The sequence below is a fragment of the Sceloporus undulatus genome, chromosome 2, assembly GCF_019175285.1.
Source record: "Sceloporus undulatus isolate JIND9_A2432 ecotype Alabama chromosome 2, SceUnd_v1.1, whole genome shotgun sequence".
Taxonomy (NCBI): Eukaryota; Metazoa; Chordata; class Lepidosauria; order Squamata; family Phrynosomatidae; genus Sceloporus; species Sceloporus undulatus.
Window position 1 is genome coordinate 21,280,893 of NC_056523.1, and position 24,189 is coordinate 21,305,081.

Consider the following 24,189-nt stretch of genomic DNA (forward strand, 5'->3'; position numbering starts at 1 on the left):
TCAGAAAAGACTTGAAGGCAGGCACACACACACACACACACACACACACACACGGAAAACCTATCCTGGGATTTCCTTGGCAAGGGATTTTGCCATAGCAAGTCACACTCTCTCAGCCTCAGGGGAAAGCCAGGGCAACCCTCCCACAAACAAATCTTGCCAAGAAAACCCCAGGAAAGGTTAATCAGAAGTGACTTGAGAATACACACACACATTGTGAACCTATCCTGAGGTTTTCTTGGCAAGGGATTTGTTCAAGGCAAGTCACTCTCTCTCAGCCTCAGGGGAAGGCCATGGCAAAACAACAACCACAACAATCTCTGAAGACACCTTGCCAAGTAAACTCCAGGGTAGATCCACCTTAGGGCTGCCATAAATTAGAAAGGACTTGAGGGCACACACACAAGGCGGACCTATCCTAGGGTTTTCTTGGCAAGCAATTTTGCCAAGGCATGTCACGCTCTCTCAGCCTCAGGGGTGCCAATGACAAAAACTCCTCTGAACAATTCTTGCCAAGAAAACCCCAGGATAGGTTCATGGCCATAAATCAGAAAAGACTTGAAGGCACATGCACTTACACACACGCAAGGCGAACCTATCCTGGGCTTTTCCTGGCAGGGGATTTGCTTGAGGCAAGTCACATTCTCTCAGCCTCAGAGGATGACAATGGCACACACACACACCCCGAACAAACCTTGTCAAGAAAACCCCAGGATAAATTCACCTTAGGGTTGCCATAAACCAGAAACAACTTGAAGGTCCACACACACACATGGTGATCCTATTCTGGGGTTTTGTTGAGGCAAATCACACTCAGGGCAGAAAAAACAACAACACAAGGTGAACCTGTCCAGGGAAGCCTCCCCAGGCGTTGCATGATTCTTATCTGATGTTATTTTAAATTGTGGTCTGCCCTATTTTATTGAATGTTAACACGAATCAATGTGTATTGTTTAATTATTTGTGTGGAATGTACGCCATAGGCAGATTTATTTTATCTGTTTTAATTGTATGGCCAGCACTGTGTACATTTGCTATATAAATAAAGCATAATCATAATAATCATAATAATAATAATAATGCTCAAGGCAAGTCACACTCTCTCAGCCTCAGGGGTGCCTATGGCAAACCCCCCTCTGAACCAACCTTGCCAAGAAAACCCCATGATAGAGTCACCTTAGGGCTGCCGTAAATCAGAAAAGACTTGTGGACTTCATCTCCCAGAAGCCTCAGCCACGTTGGCCAACAGCCTGGGACTCTGGGAGCTGAAGTCCAAAAGCCCTTAAAGGGCACAGGATTTAGGGACCACGGGAGGCACACAGCCACAGACCATGCAGGAAGGAAGGGCCTGCAGTGCTGTGTTCCTCTCTTTTCCCCGCCCCCGATCCCTCCCCTTCCTGTGTAGCTTTCCTTTTGGAGCCGGGCTGCAAGCATCCTTCCTGGAGGAGCATCCTCAAAGGAGCCAGGGTCTCCCTTCTTCCCCAGGAGCCTCCTTCCCAGCAAGGCATGGCCAGGGCCAGAGGATGAGGCAGCCGGCAGGGGGCGCTGCTGCTCAGGAGGGCTCCTCCTTCTTCGGAATCCCCGTGTCACGGGCCTCGTGGGAATCCCCTGACACGTGTCTCCCCCTCCGCCTCGGCTCCTGTAAGGACCTCCGCCTCCCTGCATTATTATTATTATTAATTATTATTATTATTATTATTATTATTATTATATTAAATTTATTATTATTTGGCTTCTTTGGCAAGATCTACAACATTATAATAGTTTATATAGCGTTGCAATTCAGTGGAGCACCCAAGGCATACAACTGATTGCCTGACCCACTCCTTACTTACTTACTTACTCTGGATGGCCCCTTGCAAATAGACGCATTCTTGGGCTGCTACACCAGCTCACTCTTCCCCACTGAGGAAGACGCGTAGTCGAAATGCGTTTGGTTTTATTGTCTTTTTTGTATATACAGTATATATACTACTATATGTCCCCTGGAAGTGCTTATATTTTGTATGCCCTCTGGGATTTATAGTTTTCAGCCTGCTATGCATATGGGCAGAATCTTTATTTTATTCTTTGTATGTAAGCAGACATTATATATACAGTATTGCTTGTTGTTTTCATCCTCTGGCAAAGCACATTGCCTTGAACACACACGCTTTGCCTGGATCTTAGAGCATCAACATTACTACACTTATAGTATACAGTACTAAAGACAATAAAAGCTTTCCGTGCTTTTTTTGTACTTTTCCCCTAGACTTTTTTTATTTGCCACAAAATTTCTAGATTCTCCCAGTCAACGTTGGCTACTAGTCATGCTGGCTTGGGAGTTCTGGAAGTTGTAGTCAGAAATAAAGGACCTTTATTTCTGTCAATAACATCTCTATCCAGCCGGTCCAGGAAGCCCGCAGTCTTGGTTTCATCTTTGACTCCTCTTTGTCATTTATCCCTCAGATCCAGTCTACAGCCAAAGTCTGTAGATTTTTTCTCTATAATATCGCCAAAATCCGTCCATATCTCTCAGCTTCTACCGCAAAGACACTGGTCCATGCCCTAGTGGTCTCACGACTAGACTACTGTAACCTCCTCCTGGCAGGGCTTCCTCTCTCTCACCTCCACCCATTAATTTCTGTTCAGCATTCAGCTGCACACATTATTTCACTCGCTCGCCGTTATGATCATGTCTCCCCTCTGTTGTCTTCCCTTCACTGGCTCCCTCTTCCTTTCCGCATCAGGTACAAACTTCTGCTACTCACCTTTAAAGCCCTGCATGGGCTGGCCCCTCCTTATTTAACCGATCTTCTCTCTCCCTACATCCCTACTCACACTCTCCGCTCTGGTAGCCAAAGTCTCCTCTCCCAACCCAGGATCTTCTCTGCCCCATCCCGGATCCGTCCCTTCTCTCTTGCTGCCCCTCATTCCTGGAACCTTCTTCCTCTGCATGCACGGCTCATCACTTCCCTAACCAGCTTTAAGACAGAGCTGAAAACCATATTGTTTAGGGAAGCGTTCTCAGGGAATTTGTGATTGTCATCTGGCTGTCTGACACTATTTGATGGGATGTGATTTGTTTGATATTTGATGTTTTTAATCTGTTTTTTTTTCTTTCTATATGGTAATTTTATCTATTCCTCTTTTAATTGTTATTATCTTAGAATGTACGCCTTCAGCAGGCTTTTATTTACTCTTAATTTTACCAACTTTGTACAGCGCTGTGTATAATTACAGCGCTATAGAAATAAAGTTTAATAATAATAATAATTCCCAAGTTTTGCTTTGAGGCTCACAGAAGGGCCTCAGCAGCTGGAACATGTTCAGTCCTTGCTGGAGACGGCCAGTCCTCCCTTACTGGTTCCTACTGGGTAGGAGGACCTTGTGAAGACCCCTGATATGAGGGATTGGCTCAGCGCTTGGTGGACTCAGGTCTTCTCTTGTTAGTATATCTTATAAGTATATTTTATAAGTGCTGATTATGGCCTCTAAAGCCCTGTATGGCTAACTGAAACACCATGCCATCCTATATCAGCCCATTTAAGCCTTCACAGGCTGATTTGGTAAGAATGCAGAAAAGGGACTTCTCCATGGCTGCTCCTAGACTTTGGATTGCTCTCCCAAGGGAATTTGGGGTGGCTCCTTCTTTGCAGTCTTTCTGGTGGCAAGGGAAGACCTTTCTGCACCAGCAAGTCTTTGAGAAATTATTGTTTACAAGAAAAAGGCTTTTTCTGGTGCTGTACTGCTTTCAGTCTTTATTTTAATATAGTATTTTAAATAGGCTTTGTCCAGTTGTTAGTTAAAACTATTTATTGTAATGTTCTGTCTTTTGTAAGCCACCTTAAGTCCCAATCTGGGAAGAGGGCAAGGTATAAATGAAGAGATGGATGGATGGGTGAATGGATAGATGGATAACTTGCTTGTGGTGCAATAGGAATTAAAATGGTATTCTAACTCAGTTGCCTGTCTTTCCTCAGTGTAGTGGATTTGAGATGATGGAGCATATGCGCCAGGGCTGCCAACGGGCCTCGGAAACTATTCGCAAGCAGAAACGCAAGGAGTTGGATGCCAGGCGCGGCAAATGCCGGATTCGTATCGGCAGCCATCTGGATCAGTGGTGTCAGCTTAAAGAGCAGTTGGGTTTCTCCTTGCACTCCCAGCTGGCCAAGTACTTGCTTGACAGGTGAGGACCTGTGGCATGTGAGCAGGGAATTGCTACGTTTGCTACCTTTGTCTAAATCAAGCGTGGCCTGTTCAAGTCCCATCCTAGAACTAGCCAACATAGTGAATGCTGAGGAATGTTACGAGTTGTAATCCAGCAACATCTGCAGGGCTACGTGATTCTCACTCATGATTTAAATGTCTTCTTCTAAGAGAAAGGGGGATTCATGTAGTCCCTCCCCGTGGTTGTTGTTGTTTTAATGTTTGTTCATTAATTTAATGCTGACAGTCTAATTTTTAATCAAAACTAAGATAATAGATACGTATTCAAAAATAGATTCAAAATAAAAAGAAATAAAATAAAAGAGAGAGAAAGAAGAAGAGGGGGGAAATGGGGGAAACCAAGTAAAATCATAATAGGACTCTGACACCACCCAAACTGTAACGAAAAGGTAAATAAGCAGGCATAATTCTGCAATTACAGATTCAATTAAATAATCCTGCTAAAATTACTAATAACAATAACCACAGATTATTACATTGTTGGGCTTCTTATTGCTCAAAAAGTCCATAAACAGTTTTCACTATTTTAAATAAATCTTCAGTTGGCTTCTCCTTTAGAAGTCATGTTAGTCTAGCCATTTGGCCCCCAGTTCTTGTTGTGTTATGTTAGATTATTTATACTCTGCCTTTTTTCTAAACCTGGAATTCAACACAATTTTCATAGTTGTTGGATTGCAATTTCCAGCATTCTCACTACTGTCTGTGCTGGCCAGCATTTCTGGGAATTTGTAGCCCAACATTATCTAAATACCCAATTGTGTTCTAGGAAACGTGGCAACACTACAGAAGAGGAGACAGGCAAGTTTTGGGGCAATAGATAGTAGTGGCTAATGGCTATTTTGCTGTCCTTTCTCCCATGGGCCTTCAGCACCAAAGTATCCATTTTACATGACAGGGGAAGTTGAAGACAGACTTGCCTTCACATAAAGCAGAGTGATTTGTGAATATGGGCACCATCTTACCGCTCACAGAATGGTAAAAAGGAATTTCCCCCATCAGCAGGCATGGTAACTTTGGAGTTTGCCTCTTTTCCTCCTCAAACTCCACTGTCTCTCAGTCCTGTAGGTGCATGTATTTAATTATCTGCAAGAGCTTTTAGATATGGGGAAGCTGCGGACTACCAGATTTTGCTTGAGTGCAACTTCCATCTTCCCTTGTCATTGGCTGCCTACCTTTACCTTACCATAAAAAAGCCATCCAGGAAGCTGTGGAAGAATGCAAACCTAATTTGTTTGTAAGTAGCCAAATCACTAAATGCCTTACTAAATTCTAGGATTCTTTAGGATGGAGCATGGCAGTTTTAAACAGCTATAACTGTGTAGTATACACACTTAAGACCCCTAGCATCCAATTTACACTGAACCTGGGGAAACTATGTGAAGTTAGCACAATTCTCTAGAGCAGTTCTTCTCAAACTATCTGATATAGGGGACCAACAGGATTTTTTCTCTCCGAATATTCCTGCATCAAGTACCATATTTGTGACTTGGTTAAAATTTTATTCCCTTGTTTTCCTGGAAGCTTGCCATGGTCCAGCAACCAATGGCTTTGGGCCAGTATCAGTCCACCAACCACCACGTTGGGTAGTACTGCTGTAAAATGGGATAGGAATCTTGTAGCCCTTCAGATGTTGCTGGGCTGCAGCTCCCAGCAACCCTTGCCAGTGGTGAGGGATGCTGGGAGTTTCAATTTGATAATATGTGGAGGGCCTTGCTCTGAAATGCCATTGTTGGGGGTGTTAATTTTGTGTGCTAAAGCAGTTATAGATATTATTAACCAAGAGCACATCTAACCGAGTGTTCTGTCTTTTCGCCCTCCTTCCCCACCTCTGTCGTTTCTCATGTAGGTACAATTCATCTAGCTCAGTGGTAAAAACAGGTAAGTGTCCTTTCAGAATTTCTGGAAATCAGAAGTGACTTCTGTTAGTATTAATTTGTTTAATTTTATATAGTTCTCAGAGAGAGGGCATTCCATCTCTGACCTCAGGACAAAAAGTACTACAAAGAGAGAATAGAAAGAGAAACAGCTGAATTGTGGTCACAAACTCCAATCCTTCAACAATGGGTTGTACAAAGACTATAGCTTCCTGGCACACTACACACATTATAACACTGGACACTCTTAGCCAATTTAACATACCTCCTTTCTAGTTCCCAGCCTGCCCACACTACATTCCAAAACTTCCTTCACCGGTTATATGGCCATCCACCTACCCTGGCCTTAGGCAACATCTGTCCTCCTGCAGATAAGCACAACAAGGATTATGTTTTTATCCCAAATCGTGTACTTGCTTGCTTCTGCCATGGAGGAATATTTCATTAGTTTTTGAGGATGGGCAGGTGTGAGCAGTATGCTAGAACGCTTTATCTTCTTTTTGAAGTGCTCCATTTCCTGGAAGATCTTTTTTGGATATATAAATCAGTCCTCTGCTTCCAGTAGTAATTGGTAATATACATATTATACAGTAAGGACAGCCACTGCTGCTGTGTAACATCATAAGAAGCTATTTTATACCAGATCAGACAGTTGATTCATTGAGTTCAGTAGTGACCCTCCATGGTGACACAAAGAATCTCCACATACTTTAACTCAGCCAGTTAGTACAGCCCGTTCCTTAGGGTTTCCTCACCCACTCGGCCAAAACAATACTCACAGGGGTTACAAAAGCAAGTAGATGCAAGAGAAACTCATTTATGGGAATGTTGCTTTCTGTTGAAGCTTTTGTTGATTTTATTCTCCCCACCCCCACTCTCTCTCTCTCTTTTTCTTGTCCCAGGACAGGATGGCTCCAACACCACCCCTCATCCTTTTCCTTCCAATGCACTGCAGCACCTTGTTGTTCTTTCCCATAATCACAGCCAAGAGTGTGGCTTCATCCCTAACATGAAGTCCACTTTGTTGGACCAAAAAAGAGTTTCAGACAGCATGGTGTGGGAGTGCCTGGCTGGCCACACCTTCTCTTGGAAACCTTCCACCCCACAGACCTGCACGCCACCCCTCTGCAAAGTCACCTCTGGAGGCCAAGACGAGGAGAAGGAGGGAAAAGCCGTGAGTTCCAAGCCCAGTCCCCCACCCTCCCCCACCATCCGACGCCGGCGTTCCCTCCGCCGGGCTGCAGCTGCCCATGCCTTTTCCTTAGCGCTTGCTTCTAACTCACCATGTCCAGTGGATGAGGCAGAGCCATCTTCCAGAGAGGATGGGGAGGGCAGTGCGGACAGAGAGAGGACAGGATGCATATCTCCTGGCAGCGGAACAGACTTGGGCAAGGAGACAGTATTGCTGCGTGGCCACAGCACTGAGGAGACAGGTGAGGGAGCTGGCAGGCTGCAAGAGGAGGCGGGTGGCAACGTTCTTGGCCAAAGGATTTTAGGGATTGGCAAGGCCTCCCCTGGGTTGAGGAAGCATTTTGTGGAGTGTTGCGTTGTAATGTGAAGTGCACCAGTGTGGCATACCTTTGGGTGAAAGAGAGCTGGAAAAAAGAGTTGGCTCCTTAAGTAAAGCCTTAAGCTCAGCTAATTTAAAAATGGAGTATGCAAAAGTTCTTTTTTTGGATTGCTACCTCCAGGTCCTTTCACACTATACAGTTACAGTACTGTGACTACACATTAACAGCCGTGGCTGCAATCTGAGGAATTCTTGGGTTTGTCATTTGATGAAACCCTAAAGCACTCTGGCTGAAAAGTCTACATTTACCTCCCTAAACTACAAATCCCAGGATACCGTAGGATGCGGCCATGGCAGTTAATGTTGAATCACAGTGCTATAACTGTGAGGTGTGAAAGTGCTCCCATAAGCTCCCAGTTGTTATATTATATAATAAAATAAAAACCTTAACCCACCACTTTCCATTTTCTGCTAAAGAAGCATGCATTGTAGAAATCATAGCAGGTTATGGTTATTCCTTATTCTGGAATATTGTTATTATTGTTGTTGTTGTTGTTGTTGTTGTTATTTTCTTCTATCCCACCTTTCTTCCCAACATAGGGACTCAAGGCAGCAAACAGCAAATCTAAAACAACACAATTTAAAAACCATACATCATTAAAATGTATAAATATAAAATTTAAAAAACAATTAAACCATTTTAAAAGTTAAAACAGTTATGATTTAAAATCACATGTTACAAATGTTACACAGCATTCCCAGACCTTATCAATTTGCAAAGGCTTGCCAACACAAGAATGTCTTTACCTGCCGCCGGAAGTACAGCAGGGATGGGGCCTTCCTGGCCTCTCTAAGGAGGGAGTCCCAAAGCTTGGGAGCAGTCACTGAGAAGGCCCTCTCTCTTATTCCCACCAAACACACCTGAGAGGTCTGTGAAATATGGTTTATGAAACACAGCTTTTTAGCTCTTATCATTTATTAGCAACCGGAAGAGATCTTCTCATTTAAAGATCAGAAACCACGAAGAATTGACACATTTTTTCCTGTTCTTTGTCTCCTCTCTTTTTTTTTCTTTGTCATGTGTCCATAAGTTTAGATTGTTGGTAGGATCTGACATTAATAATTTTATTATACGCTATACTGCACAACATTTTTAACTGCGGAAGAATTATTGAAAAGTAATAGCAATAACAGTAACAATTATAATAATAGCTTCTGTTCTTCTGTCAATTGGAATGCAGAAGACTGACATTTTCACCCTTTTCCTGCAAGCAATCTCCTGCAAGGAGGAATTGCAACAGGGATCTAGCTTCTGATTATCACACCAGAAGTCGTTGGCGGGGGGACAGGTGAAAATGGCAAACTTCTGCACCACAATTTACAGGAGAACAGACCTCCATTGCTCACAGTGGTTGCTGTCTGGTAAGGCAAGATATGTATGTGGAGGAGTCTGGCCAGAAGATACTACTTGTTTAATTGTGCTTAACAAAGTTGCTGATCTAGAATTACAGCCATCATTTTTTTTGACATATACAACAGTGAGAATTGATTCAGATGGAGAAGAATTAAAATGGAAACTGGAATAGGCAAGAGTTGAAGGGTGTTAGGAGGTGTATACAAAATCCAGGACAAGGGTGGAGAACATCTTTCATCCTGTTTCATAGAAGCTGATAAGGGTTGCACGCCAGTGGCAGGTGGGCTAACACTAAATGTGTGGGACTAAAAATACAAGCATTGTTTAACTAGATGTTCTTCCTCCTGGTACCTAAGCAAAGGAAGTATGGCCATTGGAAGTAATCTAAAAGCCTGGTTTCTCTCTAAGGCCAAGGAGTAGGAAGCAATGAAGAGGTTCCCTTACCCACAAAATCTTTTAAGAGTTTTTCATGCCTTTGGTGCATTTTGTACATTGCTTAACTTAACATTACTATTTTAAACAAAGGAACAAATACCTCTGTTTAATAAATAAAAAGTTTAAAATGTTACTTAGATGTGCATGATTTCTCAGCATTTGAGCTCTTTATAGCATGTTCATTTTGCTTTATGAGCTGGTCATCTTTTAATTTGCAAAGTTACAAAATGTATAGTCTTGTTGATCACAGTATGTGGCTTTTTCACCCTGGTCATCCTGATTGTTGCATGTTTTCCCTCTCAGCCATTCCATCCGAAGAAATAATTCCAGGTGGAACAAAACTCCCAACGCCTGAAAAGTAAGTTTCTTCAGTTGCCTTTTGGCTTTTCAAATACTGTGTCCAGATATGGTTAGCAAGCTAGTTTGCTCTATAGTGTCTAGTGATTTTAAGTTTACGTTTTGCATCAGGAACAAACTCTTCTTGAACATGGCCACATAACCTGAAAAACCCACAAAAAACTATGGGTGTCAGCCGTGAAAGCCTTCAACTTCACAACAATTAAATGATTCTTAAAGTTAAAACATTAAACATTAAAATTGATTTAAAGACTACATTTGTTGTTGTGTGCCTTCAACACATTCCCAAGTTATGGCAGCCCTGAGGAGATCCCATCATGGGGTTTTTTAGGCAAAATTTGTTCAGAGAAGGTTTGCTATTGCCTTCCCCTGAAGTTGAGAGCCTGTGACTTGCCCAAGCTCTCCCAGTGGAAATTGAACCTCTGCTGAGGTAAAAATACTTTTTTAAAAATAATACTTTAATTTTATTAAACAGCCTGATCAGTTTCTTAAAAAAAACAAACCTTTATTTTAACTTGCTGAGAGAAGGTCAGCAAGATGTTCAGCACATCCTGACCTCCCTATTGAGGGAGTTCTAAAGTCTGAGAGCGGCCACTGAGAGTGACCTTGTTCCCACCAAATGAGCCTGAGAAGGTGGTGGAACAGAGAAAGAAGTCACTCCTGAAGATCCTAGAACTCTAATAGGCACATAAGATTGCTCCTTTTCCCCAGATGCTCAAGGGCAGCTGGAATGAACCTGGGCACACTCCTTGCAGCCAGTGAACAACTGGATGGGTGGAGCTGCACACAGGAGTCCCTGGCCCCCACCTGTTGCTGCTGCATACTTAGAGCAAGATGTGTTGTGGAAGAAGATATTGGACATCTCCTTCCACTACAGTATTAAAAGTACATACACTAACATAACTAGTGATTACCTCAGCATATATAACCAACAAGATGCTAATTGATGTGTTAGTGATGAGAAATTCTTCTGCCTTTGAGATAGGATGTGGCTGACCTAGATGAACTGAGATCTGTTCTGAACTGAAGGACATTTTGAGTTCTGCATCCCTTCCTCTCACTTTTTGGGGACTTTCTTCAGCACTTTGGCTCCACTGGATGGGACGCCTGAATCATTGCCAGACCAACAAGAGGAAGAAGAAAAAGCAGGAGGAGATGAAGAAGGAGATGAAGATGATTTGGCAGAGGAAGACAACCTGGCCTATGCAGATGACTTGCGAGATGAGAATTATCATCCTTCTCTAGAGAGGTAAAGAGCTTAGAGAAAAACTTGGAAAGTTGGGAAATTTCCTTTTCTGGAATACAACTCCAGTGGGGCCGTCAGGAGTAAATTCCCATTGAGTGCAGATGCATGAGAAGCAGGAAAATAAGCTTATTTTTTCCATTCATTCATTACAGTCTGCCCTCCTCATAGGCGGACTTGCCTTCGTGGCTTTGAGCTTACGCGGAAGGCAAGCCCCACAGAAGTAATGAGGCCCTACTAGAAGTAATGAGGTGCACGTGCCTAATTCTTTCCTATGAGGCTTGAGCATACGCTGTTTTTCCCATACACGGGGGAGTCCAGAACGGATCCCCTGTATATAGAGAAGGCAGACTCTATATGATTACTATACTGCCTTTTAGGACAGTCTTCACAAGATGTAAAGCATCCTAAAATGTGACAACATACACCACATGATTTAAAAACTGAAATCAAAACAATTATGCAGTTGCAACGCCCTGTGAATTAAAAATACATCCCAGCTAAAATAAAATATTCCTAAACCAGAGCAAAGACATTAAAACTAATTTTGACTGGAAGGTGCCTTGCCTTTCAGAGATATTCTTTCTATGCAAACTTAAAAGCTTGCAAATGGTCTGACAGTTGCCAGTCGTATAATGAGACAGGCTGAGAGAGACAATGGGATGCTGTATACACATGCCTAAAACCTACAATGGCTTTTTTTTTAATTGTTGAATTTTTAAAAAGTATGATTACAGAGAAAGAAAAAAGGAGAAATAGAAAGAAAGGGTGGAGTACATAAGATATGGGTGTGAGATCAGCATTAACATCATCATTCATAATCCTCTTCTTTATACCCTGCCCTTTTCACAAAATTAGGACTCAAAGTACTTACAATATAAATGCGATATAGCTAAAAGTACACACAAAAACAACATTAAAATAGAAATAAACTATACTCATCCCTCTGTATCCATGGATTTCAGCAACCACAGCTTGATTTTTTTTTTTTAAAAAAAATATATAAATTCCAAAAAGCAAACACTGTTTTTGCCATTTTATATAAGGGACACCATTTTACAATGCCATTGTATTTCATGGGTCTTGAGCATCCATGGATTTTCTTATCCATGAGGGGTCCTGAAACCAAACCTTAGCATATACCAAGGGCCCACTGTATTCAGTATTTACAATATTCACATAAACTGTTCAAAATGTCACATTTTTTTCAATAGTTGCATTTTTTCCCCAAGTTGGCTTCTATAAAATAACATGTTCACGAGTAGCTAAAGCAATGAGATTTTTCTGAACACTGAACAATAGATGTAGGATCTTTTCAAGCCTTGGAGTACAGGTCTTTTGGCAACAGTAAGGGTATGCAGGATCCAACCACATTGATCATTAGTTAAATTCCTTGTTTGAGTGATATAATTTAAATGAAATCTACAGGGATACTCATGAAAACATAATGACTGTGGGAATGAATTCTTACACCTAAATCAGGGCTGGAAATCATGGGGCTCTTCAGCTGTTGGACAAGTGTTTCTACCTCATGCCCCCACCTCTCCATTTAAAGCATATGGTGATGTCTTCTCTATCAGTCTGTAAAAACTAATCAATTTAGTTTTAGTTAATGTATCTCTTGCTCTAGGTGGACCAGGCCTTATAGGTAAATACTTGTCTCCCATCTTGCTTTTTCATGTAGAGACTCCAAGCAACGACACCACAACCTGATAAAGGGGAGTAAAGTCCCTCCAGAAGAAGAGCAGCCCACTGGTGAAACGTGTCTCACTAGCCAGGACCCTTCTGAGGAAAAGAGTGGCGAAGTGAGGTGAGGGGGACAAGGCGGGTGTAAATAAGTGAGACAGGAGGGAGGAGGTGGTGATCCTGAAAAACAAGTGGGCAGGGACAGATGCCAAATCTTCTCAAACTGATTGGGGGACCAACCAAAGCTGGTTCCACACTGCAGAAGTAATCCAGTTTGATACCACTTTTAACTGTCATTGTTCAGTGCTATGGAATTATGGGAACTGTTGTTTTGTGAGCCATTTAGACTGTTCTACTAGACAGCTGTAGTGCCACAACAAACCCCAGGTCCCAGGATTCCATAGGATGGAGCCATTACATTTAAAGCGATGTCAAACTGAATTATTTCTACAGTGCAGATGCAGCCTCAGATCCAGTTTCAAAATGAAAACCCAAAAGAGGACCAAACCATTTTATAACATGGAAAATATCAGAATTAACATGGAAAATATCTGGCCCTTGAGAAATACTTCCATTATTTTAGTAAAGGGTTTGGCAGTTCTTTTTTCTTTTCTTTTTTTCCCCCGTTAAAGGCCTCAGTCCTTCTGGGAGGGTGGGAAGCTGAATCCCTGCAGTAGCAGCTGGTGGCTTTCATATCACTGAGACAGTGAATCCATTCTTGGTTTTAGTGTTTACTTTAAAAGAGATATCCAAGGTATTTAACCTATTTTGAAGAGTTATTAAAGGTTTAAACAAGAACCTTTACTGAATTCACTGCCCCACTGACATGGAAATTGCCACTGCATGCCAGCAATAGAAAGGGCCTTTGTCAGAAATAAAGAAACCCACTCCATTCTTTCACTGCTTGGAAAGTTCTTCTTTTTTTTTTTTCCTTAAGTAATTAATTTTCTTAAGTAAAGTTGTACTTTCTTAAGTAATTTGTTGGTTTTAAATGTTGTCATGTTGGAAGGCTGGTAAACTCTTGCATTACTTCATTATGTTACTTTTCTGTTGCTTTGGGGCAGGTGAGGGGAGACTCAAAAAATTCCCATTAAAATGTCCTTAAAAATTAGCTTTCAAAAGAACATAGCAACATCTTTCATTTTGTCAGAGGTATAACTTCATCCCTGCTCATTACATTACCTTTGGAGTGCACATTACACCTTTATTATCTTTTAAAAAAACATATCTAGGGATGTTGGCCATACAGCAAAATAAACAACGTCCAAAATCCACAAAATAATGACACCTCTATTGGGATAATCAAAAGTGCAAAAAAAAAAAGGCATCATGCAAATTTTTGAAGCTCCACTGGCTGGATTTTATGACTCGACCAAGGAAAACCAAGGGTTGTCTTAAGCATATCAATCTCTCTGAGCCTCAGAGGAGAGCAATGCCAACCCCCCTTTGAATAATTCTTACCAAGAACAACCCATGATAGGGTGGCCTTAGGGTCATCATAATGTGGAAACGACATGAAAGACACGCAACAAGTCTTGATTTATATCATCAACTATGTTTTAGAAGAACAGGTAGTTTGCAAAGCTAATGCATCTCAGTTATTCATTAAAGACCAGGACATCCATTGAAGTATTTTGTACTGCAACAGATACAGCTCACTGTATTGTTAATAAACCATCCCTTCACTGTCTTCTATGACTGAGGATTGCAGCTAAGAGGGAACAAGAAAGCAGGAGAGAGCTGACAGGTGACATAATTGTCAGTGATTCTCAAAATGTTCCAGCACTTAAAGCCTGCAAGCCCAGCTCCACTGCAACATTGAACACACAGCAACAAGACAGGGCACTGCAATATAAAAGCAAATGGTCTGTCTGATCAAATGGTTGTGTGAACTGGCCCAGAGTTATAGGCCTCCTTAGTCAATGTTGAAAAGCCAGTCTCCTTGACAATTGGCTCAAATGCAGATGGCATACATAGGGAGCTTGTGTCCGATTGCTTATAGCATTGGTGGGCAAAGTGGGCTATGATGACCCTAAAGTCTTTTTTGCAGCTCAAGACCCATCCAGATTCTCCAGACTACCCTTTGGCCAACAAAAAAGGATAAATTGCAATTTTCCTTGTAAACAAGGCCCCCGCTGCAGTATATAATGTTAAAAATACTGTTTTTTCAAAACCAGAACTACGTTTCTAGCCACTTTGGAGTCCGCACACATACACCCACACACTTTTTGGTACTTTTGCTAGTCAATACAGTCCATGAGGGTCGCAGGGCAGAAAACTGGTCCTGCTGCCATTGCCCACCCCTGCTTTACAGATCCACTAGCATTAGGTTAGAATTATATTCTAGGTTTTACCAGAAATTGGCTTTGTGTTCCTGGATTGCTAGAATAGCTATTCTAGGCCCAGTGCTAACCCTCCCATTACACAGCCACTGCCACCATTGCTTCCCTTGCCCAGGTGTAAAATTTTTACTTTTTTGGACCAAAACTCCCCAAATCCTTGAGTCAGAATGACCATACTAGCAGGGGGTTATGGGAGTTATAATAAAAGTAAAGTTATGTGCCTTCAAGTCACTTGTTGATATAAGGTGATCTGATGTATTTCATAGAGTTAAGGCAAGGAAAATTTATATTACTATATAATCTTAGAATTAGAAGGGACCACAAGTGACACTTAGTCCACAATTCAGGGAATACACAACTACAGCACTCCTGAAAGATGCCCATCTGAACTCTATTTAAAGACCTCCAAAGAAGGAACGGAGAGTTCATGACCCTTCAAGGTAGCAAATAGTTCTCACAGTCAAGATGTTTCGTCCTGATGTTTGGGTGGAATCTTTTTCTTATAATTTGAATCCACTGGTTTGTGTTTTGGAGCAGCAGAAATAAGCTTGCTTGCCATTGCCTTCCTCTGAAATTTTTACAGCACCATGTATTCCTTGGTGATCCCCATCCAAGTACTAACCAGACCTGACCCTCCTTAGCTTCCAATATCAGACAAGATTTTGTACCTTTAGGGTTTTTAAGCCCTGAAAATTACAGTCCACAAAATAACATCTCCAAGCTCTACTCCCATTTTTGTCACAACAGCAAATGGAGGGCTTTTCTGGAGGAAACATTTTCTTTGTTATACTCTTTTCTTCCTGTACAGCTGTAAGAAGTGGACACAGCCTAGTGATGAAGATGTGGCCCAGATTGGTCCAAAGCGAATCAGGTGGGCACCACTCATTGGTTTTTCAACTCTACAAGGCATTTTCATAACCTACTTGGCTAAAAAAGCAAAGGTAACAAAGATAGAAGGTCTAAGCACCATGGAACAAGACCTCTGACTCAGTGCCTAACTAGAACTAGACACTAACCAGTTGATTGTGTATTATTTAACAATATGTGTGTATTAATTTGTGTATAACAGATTTATATTTCACCTATCCTATGCTGAAAAAAGGAGGATTGCTCAAAATGACTACTAGTGTTTTTTAAAATTTCTTTAACATACACAAAGATAAAGATGACTAAGATAAAATAACTGTAGCAAGCTATTGTGAAATATTCTGTGCTTCAGTGAAGAACTGGTCTGTTGCCGCCTTAGGCACTCTTGTCTTTAAAATGGACTTCAGTACTGTGTTTTTCATTTTGGTCTTGTTTTTAATTGCATTTTCTTAAAATGCTGTAATTGTAGACTGACCCTGATGTTCCAGGGTAAAAGATAAAGAGAAGGTTGTATAGACTGTTACACAAACCATTCACATTTATAGAAAGCTTATCTGACATTGTTAAAAGTAATAATAATTCATTGCAGTTATTTTGTATTGGCTTGCAGAATTCATATTTAAAGTGATATTTTTGCTTTGGTAATAAATGCTTTAAAAGCTGGTGACCAGTCTTAGACATCTTTCCACAGTTCTGCAAACACAGTTCTGTATACTGGAAGTACTGTTGTATTGTTCTGCAATTCTGTTGTAATAATGTTCAGTGCTGGAAGCTTTAAGGGATTCTCCTTCCTTCCTTCCTTTTTTTCTTTTTCTTTTTTTGTAGGAAGGCAGCCAAGCGAGAGATCCTCCTTTGTGACTATGATGGCTGTGGGAAGATTTTCTCCAACCGGCAATACTTGAATGTAAGTTACAGATTAGTGGCAAAAGCCCTGTCCTGTCTCTCATTCCAGCCAGCAAGGCATAATGGCTAAAGTTTTGGACTAGGATCAAAGAGACCAAAGTTCAAATCCCCACTCTGCCATGGAGCTCACTGGGTCACCTTGGACTAGCTGTTGATTTCTTAACCTAACCTACCTCACAGGGTTGTAGTGAGGATATAGATGGGGACTGTGTTTACCTCCTTGAACTCCTTAAAGGGAAGGTGAAATGGACATCTACAGGACCAGAAAGGCTTTGGTCTGATTCCTCTGTACACCGTTTGAACTTCCAAGGCATTATTCCTAAAGTGCACAATGGAATGGTGTACTTATTTCAGAGCTGGGGAAAGTTATTTCTATGGATTTAAACTCCCAGAATCCCCTAGTTCTAGTAGTCACAATGGCTGGGAGATTCTGCAAGTTATAATCCCAAAAAGTAACTTCTCCATGGGCTGTTTCCTTGATGTCCTGCTTGTAGGCACCCAGATGAATTGAGTGCTGAAGCTGATAAACATGCATAGTCTCTGGAGTTTGTAATATCACAAAAAAGTGCCTTCTTGATTTGCAGTGTCCACAGAAAGTGGCAGTGGATGCAAATCACACTATTGATTCAGGAAGGTCCCCCCCTCCTCTTTATTTGTGTAAATTAAGATTATCACACACACAAAATATATTATGATAGTACAGGCATAACTCATTTAACAAAGCTTCTGACAAATCTCTCCTTTTTACAAAGTTTTTTAAATAATCACCCAGCTCCTTTTTCCATCTAATCCTCTGTATAGCTTGACGTTTTTAGTAACATCAGCATTGGGAAGTTGGTTGACGAGGACTAGCAGAACAGACTTTCAGTGTCAAGTTGCAGCAGTATATCTGCAGTAAACAATGCAGCTTGAGCTGGGAAAGAGCAGGATTCTGTTCTAGACAATTGTAGTCTAGCTATGTGTGCCTGCGTACAACAGGCAAGGTAAAGAACAGAATCCTTTACTGAGCATGCCTGAAGAGCAAAACAGAGAGAAAAGTGCAAAGTGGATAAGCATGCCTCATCAGCTACCCCTTCTTGTTGTTGTTGTGTGCCTCCAAGTCATTTTTGGCTTGTAGTGACTCTAAAATGAAGCTATCTTGAGGGTTTTGTGGCACATTTCTTCACAGGGGGTTTGCCATTGCCATGATCTGAGGCTGAGAGAATGTGACTTGCACAAAGTTACCCAGTGGGTTTTTATGCTCAAGCAGGGAATTGAGCCCTGATCTCCAGAGTTGTATTCCTGTGCTCAACCTACTACAACACTGGCATATTAGAAAAGCGTAGATTTGTAAGGCTGGCTGCCAAAATGGAAATCATAAGAAAAGTTATTTTGTGCAGACATTGGGCTCGTCCGGGTGTTGTAGTAGTTTCTGGTTGCACCTAGCCTTCCTTGCGGGGTCACTGAAAATAAAAATGGAAGAAAGGATAGTATACACTCTCTTGTTTCCCTTGTGTCCCTTAACTCTGTACAGGTTAAGAAACAGAACATTAAAAATAATTAAATAAAAAACAGTATGTAACTCTCCCTAGATTTGCTGGGAGGAGGGAATAAATACTGGCTAAGTCTCCATTTTTATTTTTGTTTTAATGTAAATTCCAACTATTACTCAGAACTTTCTCCATCCTTTGGCTGTTCTCCAATCTTTAGCTTTCTTGGAAAAAAATAGCAGGAACAAGATCATTTTTATATTAACAAAGCTGGTAATCATTTTAGGTAGTTTATAGTAGTGAGTACTTAGAAGAATTTAGTGTAGTTTGTTCAGCTTGGACTCTTTTTCCTTCCCCAGCATCACAAGAAATACCAGCATGTTCACCAAAAAACCTTTACCTGTTCAGATCCCAGTTGTGGCAAGTCCTTCAATTTCAAGAAACACCTCAAGGAACATGAGAAACTGCATAGTGGTGAGTATTCCACATCTACAAACTCACTTGAGGGACAGGGGTGGGGCACCTCAGGCCCTGGAGTCAAATCCAGCCTTTTGGGTCTTCCCACTTTGCTATGATCCCTTCCCTGGGATGCCTTTTCCAGCTTTCATACAGCTTTTCTCCCATTCTCAAATTTTGATGTGTCCTAAGGCCTAGTTATTGGCAATGAGAGCTTTAAGGTAAAATAAGCCCATGTTTGTAGTCCAAACCATCTGCTGTTGGCCCTGCCGACCACTGGAATAGTGTTGCCTGATCGCACAATGCATACCATGGGTCATCCCAATTAACCCAACTTTTTCCCAGAGTTGGCAAAGTTGTAGGAAGCCCCCAGTATTTTCCTGAAACCCTGGAGTTAGCATAGGGTTTTGTGACATACAAACAACTGGATTGTGCTTATCAGGCCAGCCCACTGTTCACATGCCAGGTACCGCCTTGAGTCCCTATACCGGGAGAAAGGCAGGATATTAATTAATTAATTAATAATCCCCACACTGAGCAGCACTGGGAAAAGGGACAGCCTGTCCTCAGAGCTGCAGCCATCACAGCCATACCTGCAGGAGCTCCATGGTCAGGCCACTCAGTGCGCCACTGTTTCTGAGGGTGAGCTTCTCTGTACAACCAATAAGAAGAAAGGGTAGAGTGTAGAGATACCAGTTCCACTTCTTGCATCTGAAGAAGCAGACTGCAATGCACAAAAAGTTACACTGAAATAAATTGGTTAAGTCTTAAAGGTACCACAAAACTCCATTTTTCCTTCGTTCTCTTTTTTTAAAATTAGTAAGATAAAAACACAGGTGTCTCTTTAAGGATTATTAAAGGCACAGGAGGTCTGTTCTGATCTGAATATTTTGAGGGGAAATATATTGCTAAATTTTGCCATGCAACTCAAAATAACCAGTGACGTGCCTTTTCCTGCTCCCCGAACTTGCAGATAAACGTGACTACATCTGTGAGTTTTGTGCCCGCTCCTTCCGGACAAGCAGCAACTTGATCATCCATAGACGAATCCACACTGGAGAAAAACCTTTACAGTGAGTATTCTCCCTGTGGCTCTTTCCAGTCTCAGTCATGACATAAGAACAGCAGAAGAGACCCACAGGATAGTTGGATGAAGGGCCCATCTAGCCATGCTTACCATAAGGCTATCAGAGATTTCTCCAGGAAACCTTTGCCAGCAAAGCTCTGATAGCCTTTAGAGCTGAAGGGAGGGGTAAAAAAAACCATAAATAATAATAATAAAGAACAAAGCTGGTAACCTTCTCTATCTTGCTGTTGCCCACCAGCATCTTGTGGTCGGTGACACACTCTGAAGATCTTTCAGATTTAGGGTTTCCATGGTGAAAAGTGGAGAGGACTCCTATACAGTACCTTTATGGGTTGTGTTGAAGAGGGAATTTCAGCAGAGGTTTCTTGTCACACAACCAGATAATAAGCAACATCTGCTGAAATTCCATTTGCTATACCGCCATTGAAGGTACAGGAGCCATATCCACTTTTCACTCTAGCAACCTTATTCAGGTTTCATATACAAATCATGATGACTAGTCATGTATTATATTATTAGTTCTGTTAGGATAATAGAATTGGGAAGGATAACAAGGGCCGTCTACTCAAACTCCCTGCCATGCAGACTATGTACTTAAAATTCTCCTGAGAGATGGTCATCCAACCTCTGTTTGAACACCTGCAGAAGAGGAGAGCCCATCACTTTCCTAGGCTGTGTATTCAACTCTCAAACAACTCTTGCAATCAAGAAATCCTTCCCAGTCTTTAGCCAGAATTTCTTTTCTTGGAATTTGGCTCCAGGCTCCCTCCATCTTCTACATGACATCCCTTCAGGTATTTAAATAGGACTATCATGTCACCTCTTGGTCTTTTCTAACTTAAACATACCCGGCTGCTTAAGTCATTCTTCATAGGTTATTCAATCTATATCCATCCATTCTAGATTTTTAAAATATTAATCATTGTATCTTCAAATCTTTATTCACACCCTCTAGTGCTAATCCATTCAATCGCTTTCTCTTTAAACAATTTTCATTTTTGTTACTTAACCTCTCCAGTTCCCCAAAACATATATCAGTTGTTGAATATTTCATTTCTTCAAAATGACCAACCAAAGAAGCCCCTGTTCTGTGGCCGTATGCAGAACGGGAAGGCCAAACCATGGATCTCCCAAAGGCTGTTCATTTCATGCCTCAGACACATACAGTATATTGAAGCCCTTCCCTCTTTCCTTTTTCTCCTCTCCTCCACAGATGTGAGATTTGTGGGTTCACCTGCCGCCAGAAGGCCTCCTTGAATTGGCACATGAAGAAGCACGATGCCGACTCCTTTTACCAGTTTTCCTGTGACCTCTGTGGCAAGAAATTTGAGAAGAAGGATAACGTCACAGCCCACAAGAGCAAGAGTCATCCGGAAACGGTCACTGGGCCTCCCCAGTCTGTCCTTGGCCCACCACTGGCTGTGGAGCAGCTGGAAAACTCTGGGCATGTCCAGCCTAGTAACACACAGGAGAAGACAGGGCACTCTCCCCTTGCCATCAGAGTCATTATAGAGTAAAGGACTGTGTAAAGTGAGAGGCAGAGAATGGCACAAAGGATTCCTGACAAATCTCCTTAGCAGAGAAGGGCTCTAGGGTTTCATGCCCGGCTACAGAGTACCCATGAGATGAAGGCTCCCCCCCGGGTGGAGGGGATGAAGAAGGCCATGAGCCCCTAAAGCACAGATCCACCAACCAGATTCCACCTGCTCAGCTCAGCCAGTTCCTGCATCAGACAGAGAGTCCTATGCTCAACACTGTCTCATTTCTGGAGGGCCAGCCATTATCCAATAGGAATCACCCCCAAATCTTTCCTTTTGTGGTGGATGGCCGACACGCTTTTGTTCAGACTCCCAAGTGACTAAGGAGCTGATTCTAAGGCAGGCACCCAGGTCTTAGTTCTCCCTGCTCTGGATTTACCTTATGTGGATGGACAATGATGGAAGATATGAAGTGCCCAGTGGTTGTTTTTTAAACCATCCCAGCTGAGAACCTGACAAGATCCTGCAGCTCAACATGGCCAGGCTTTCTTCTTTTCCATTTATTACCCTGGTCCATTTGGTTTGCATCTGTTCCTGGACATGATGGGGAAAACCAGCCCCATTCCTGTAGAGCACACTTGCTGAATGCAGAGAAATTGATGGAAGGCCTTTGCCTGTTCAAAGCATGTGTGCCGTTATAGAGCTGTGATCAGGGATTGAAGGTACTTTAGACTAAGGATTCTGTACCATGAATGACTGAATTTTACATTTTAGTATAAGTTACCTAATTTTTCTAGGTACTTATTTTACAAAATTACATTTTACTAGATGTGGAAAGCTGGCTGACTAGTTCTAGAGAGGAAGCTGTACTGGGCACTTTAGTCCCATCCCTTGGCAATCTTAGGCATTGGCTTTTGAGATCTGCCGAGTTTTCAAGCCTAAAATAAGTAGCAAATACCTAGTCCTTATGTCTCCAAAAAGACTAGCTTTGTGTGTGTGTGTGTTTATTTTTAATCAAAGGTGAGATTCTCAGGTAACAACATTTTGCAGCCAGTCCTACACCCTGGATTTATTTCTGCATTAAGTAAACCCTGATCTTAGTTGTTTTCCATTCCCACTGATTAGCTTAACACAGCTTTTAAATTACGTGGGCCATTAATAAGTATAGCCTTCACCACTGTGCTCCTCACAGCTCCTGAGACCTTTCATGTCAAACAGTGTGAAGATGCAATTTTTTTACTTTTGCCAACCAGAAAACATTTGTGGTCTCTCATACAGTGTGCTAAGCCAAATAAAGAGTTCACAGGAGAGTATCTGGGTGAACGTATATGGAAAAATGAAACCACTATTTAGATACCAATGAGTGCCCTGATCTCAGTGCCACTCTTGATCTTTCATTCCCAGAGGAGTTTTATTTCGGGTAAGTTCTGCCTGATCCTACTTTGAATGCTCATGTTCTTGAACAAGAGTGAGGAACCATGGGCCCCAGGGCTAAATTTAGCCCTCTGGGTTTCCTCCTGCTCTTTGACTGCCTTTTGTTGGTAGCATCCCAGCTTTTCTACAGGTTTCTCCACCATTCTAATCAGTTGAATTGCTTCTCCTAAGGCTTCATTACTGGCAGGAAGAGTTTCAGATTAAAGTATGATGGTATATTTGGTTGCACCCTTTTGCCTTTCATCCCACCCATTGCTGGAATGTACTCCCCCCCCCCCCCCCCCCCCCCAACCCCCCCTGAAACTGAATTCACCTTTCAGGTTGAAAGAAATTCCCCATTCCTGCCTTACAGCTTGGGAGGAATAGCAGCTTCAGTCAAACACTGAACTTTAGTTGTTAAATCAGTTCTTTTCCCTCTCTTGGGAAATGGCCATGGCTTACATGAGCCAAAGCATCAAACCTATCATGTGAAGAACATGGAAGTCCATCCTTTTGAGGAACCCCAAACTGTGCATGATCTTGATTTCAGAATGCTTATTTTTCTTGTGGAATCACTTCTAGTTTGACTCAGAAGAATTAAATTTCACAGTCATAGTGTTGGAGGGGACCATAAAGGCCATCTAAAGGAGTTCTGGAAGGTACCCATCTAACTTCTGTTTAAAGGCTTCCAAAGAAAGAATCCACTGCCCAGTCCATTCCACTGAACAGCTTTTATGGTAAAGAATTTCTTCGTGATATTCAGGTGGAATCTTTGAGAGGGAAAAGCATAATTTGAATCAATTGGTATATGTTCTAGTCTCTGGAGCTCCAGAAAATAAGCTTACTCCATCTTCTACATGACATCTCTTCTGATAATTTAATTTCTGAACTCTGCTACACATGCCTTCTTTGAAGACATGTAACTTTTCTGTCTCTGGTAGCTCTGATAATGGCTCATTCAGGCATATATTCTGCAGGACATTTACAGATTGTTTACCCTTACTCAGAATTGTTTGCCCAGAGGTTACTCTGTATGAGTTGCTGTTCTAGACATGCCTCCTTTCAGTTTTAAATTTGAAAAGTGTAGAACAGCAACTCATACTGAGTGACCTCTGGGCAAACAATTTGGGAGTTTTCCATTCAGGAAAAAACAGTCTTAAGCTCCAAAATCTTGGAAACACTGGCTCATAACTATCTTCCTCACATTTTAGAGCACTCTTGTTTGCCATTTAATGGGGAATATAGGAAAAAGAAATCATGGGCTGGTTGGCAAGCTATGGTAAACCAAGGATCTTCAGGAATTGTAGCTTACCATAGAACAGCTGGAGGTGCATGTTTCTTGAATTTACCTATATCCCAGCAGAAATACCTAAACTGATACTCTGGCTTGTTTCTTCCCCAATAATTACCAAGAGGAAGCTCAGTACAAACCCAGAATTTTCTCTT

General features: G+C 41.8%; 1 protein-coding gene across 1 annotated transcript; it reads left to right on the top strand.

Moving 5' to 3' along the window:
* Window positions 1–1,395: 1,395 nt before the first annotated feature.
* Window positions 1,396–23,046, top strand: ZNF692 (zinc finger protein 692). Its single transcript, XM_042454959.1, has 12 exons — window positions 1,396–1,641; window positions 3,963–4,168; window positions 6,056–6,087; window positions 6,986–7,516; window positions 9,746–9,800; window positions 10,881–11,048; window positions 12,727–12,852; window positions 15,879–15,941; window positions 16,763–16,841; window positions 18,669–18,783; window positions 19,739–19,838; window positions 21,066–23,046. The coding sequence occupies exons 2-12, from the start codon at window positions 3,978–3,980 to the stop codon at window positions 21,367–21,369; spliced, it is 1,764 nt and encodes a 587-aa protein (XP_042310893.1). The 5' UTR covers window positions 1,396–1,641; window positions 3,963–3,977; the 3' UTR covers window positions 21,370–23,046.
* Window positions 23,047–24,189: the final 1,143 nt, after the last annotated feature.

What these genes read in the sequence shown, in the direction of transcription:
- ZNF692 (XM_042454959.1), top strand. Translation starts at nt 3,978, where the DNA reads ATGATGGAGCATATGCGCCAGGGCTGCCAACGGGCCTCGGAAACTATT. An exon ending in TAGCTCAGTGGTAAAAACAG is followed by an intron (nt 6,088 to 6,985) that starts GTAAGTGTCCTT and finishes TTCTTGTCCCAG; the next exon opens with GACAGGATGGCTCCAACACC. An exon ending in ACTGGAGAAAAACCTTTACA is followed by an intron (nt 19,839 to 21,065) that starts GTGAGTATTCTC and finishes TCTCCTCCACAG; the next exon opens with ATGTGAGATTTGTGGGTTCA.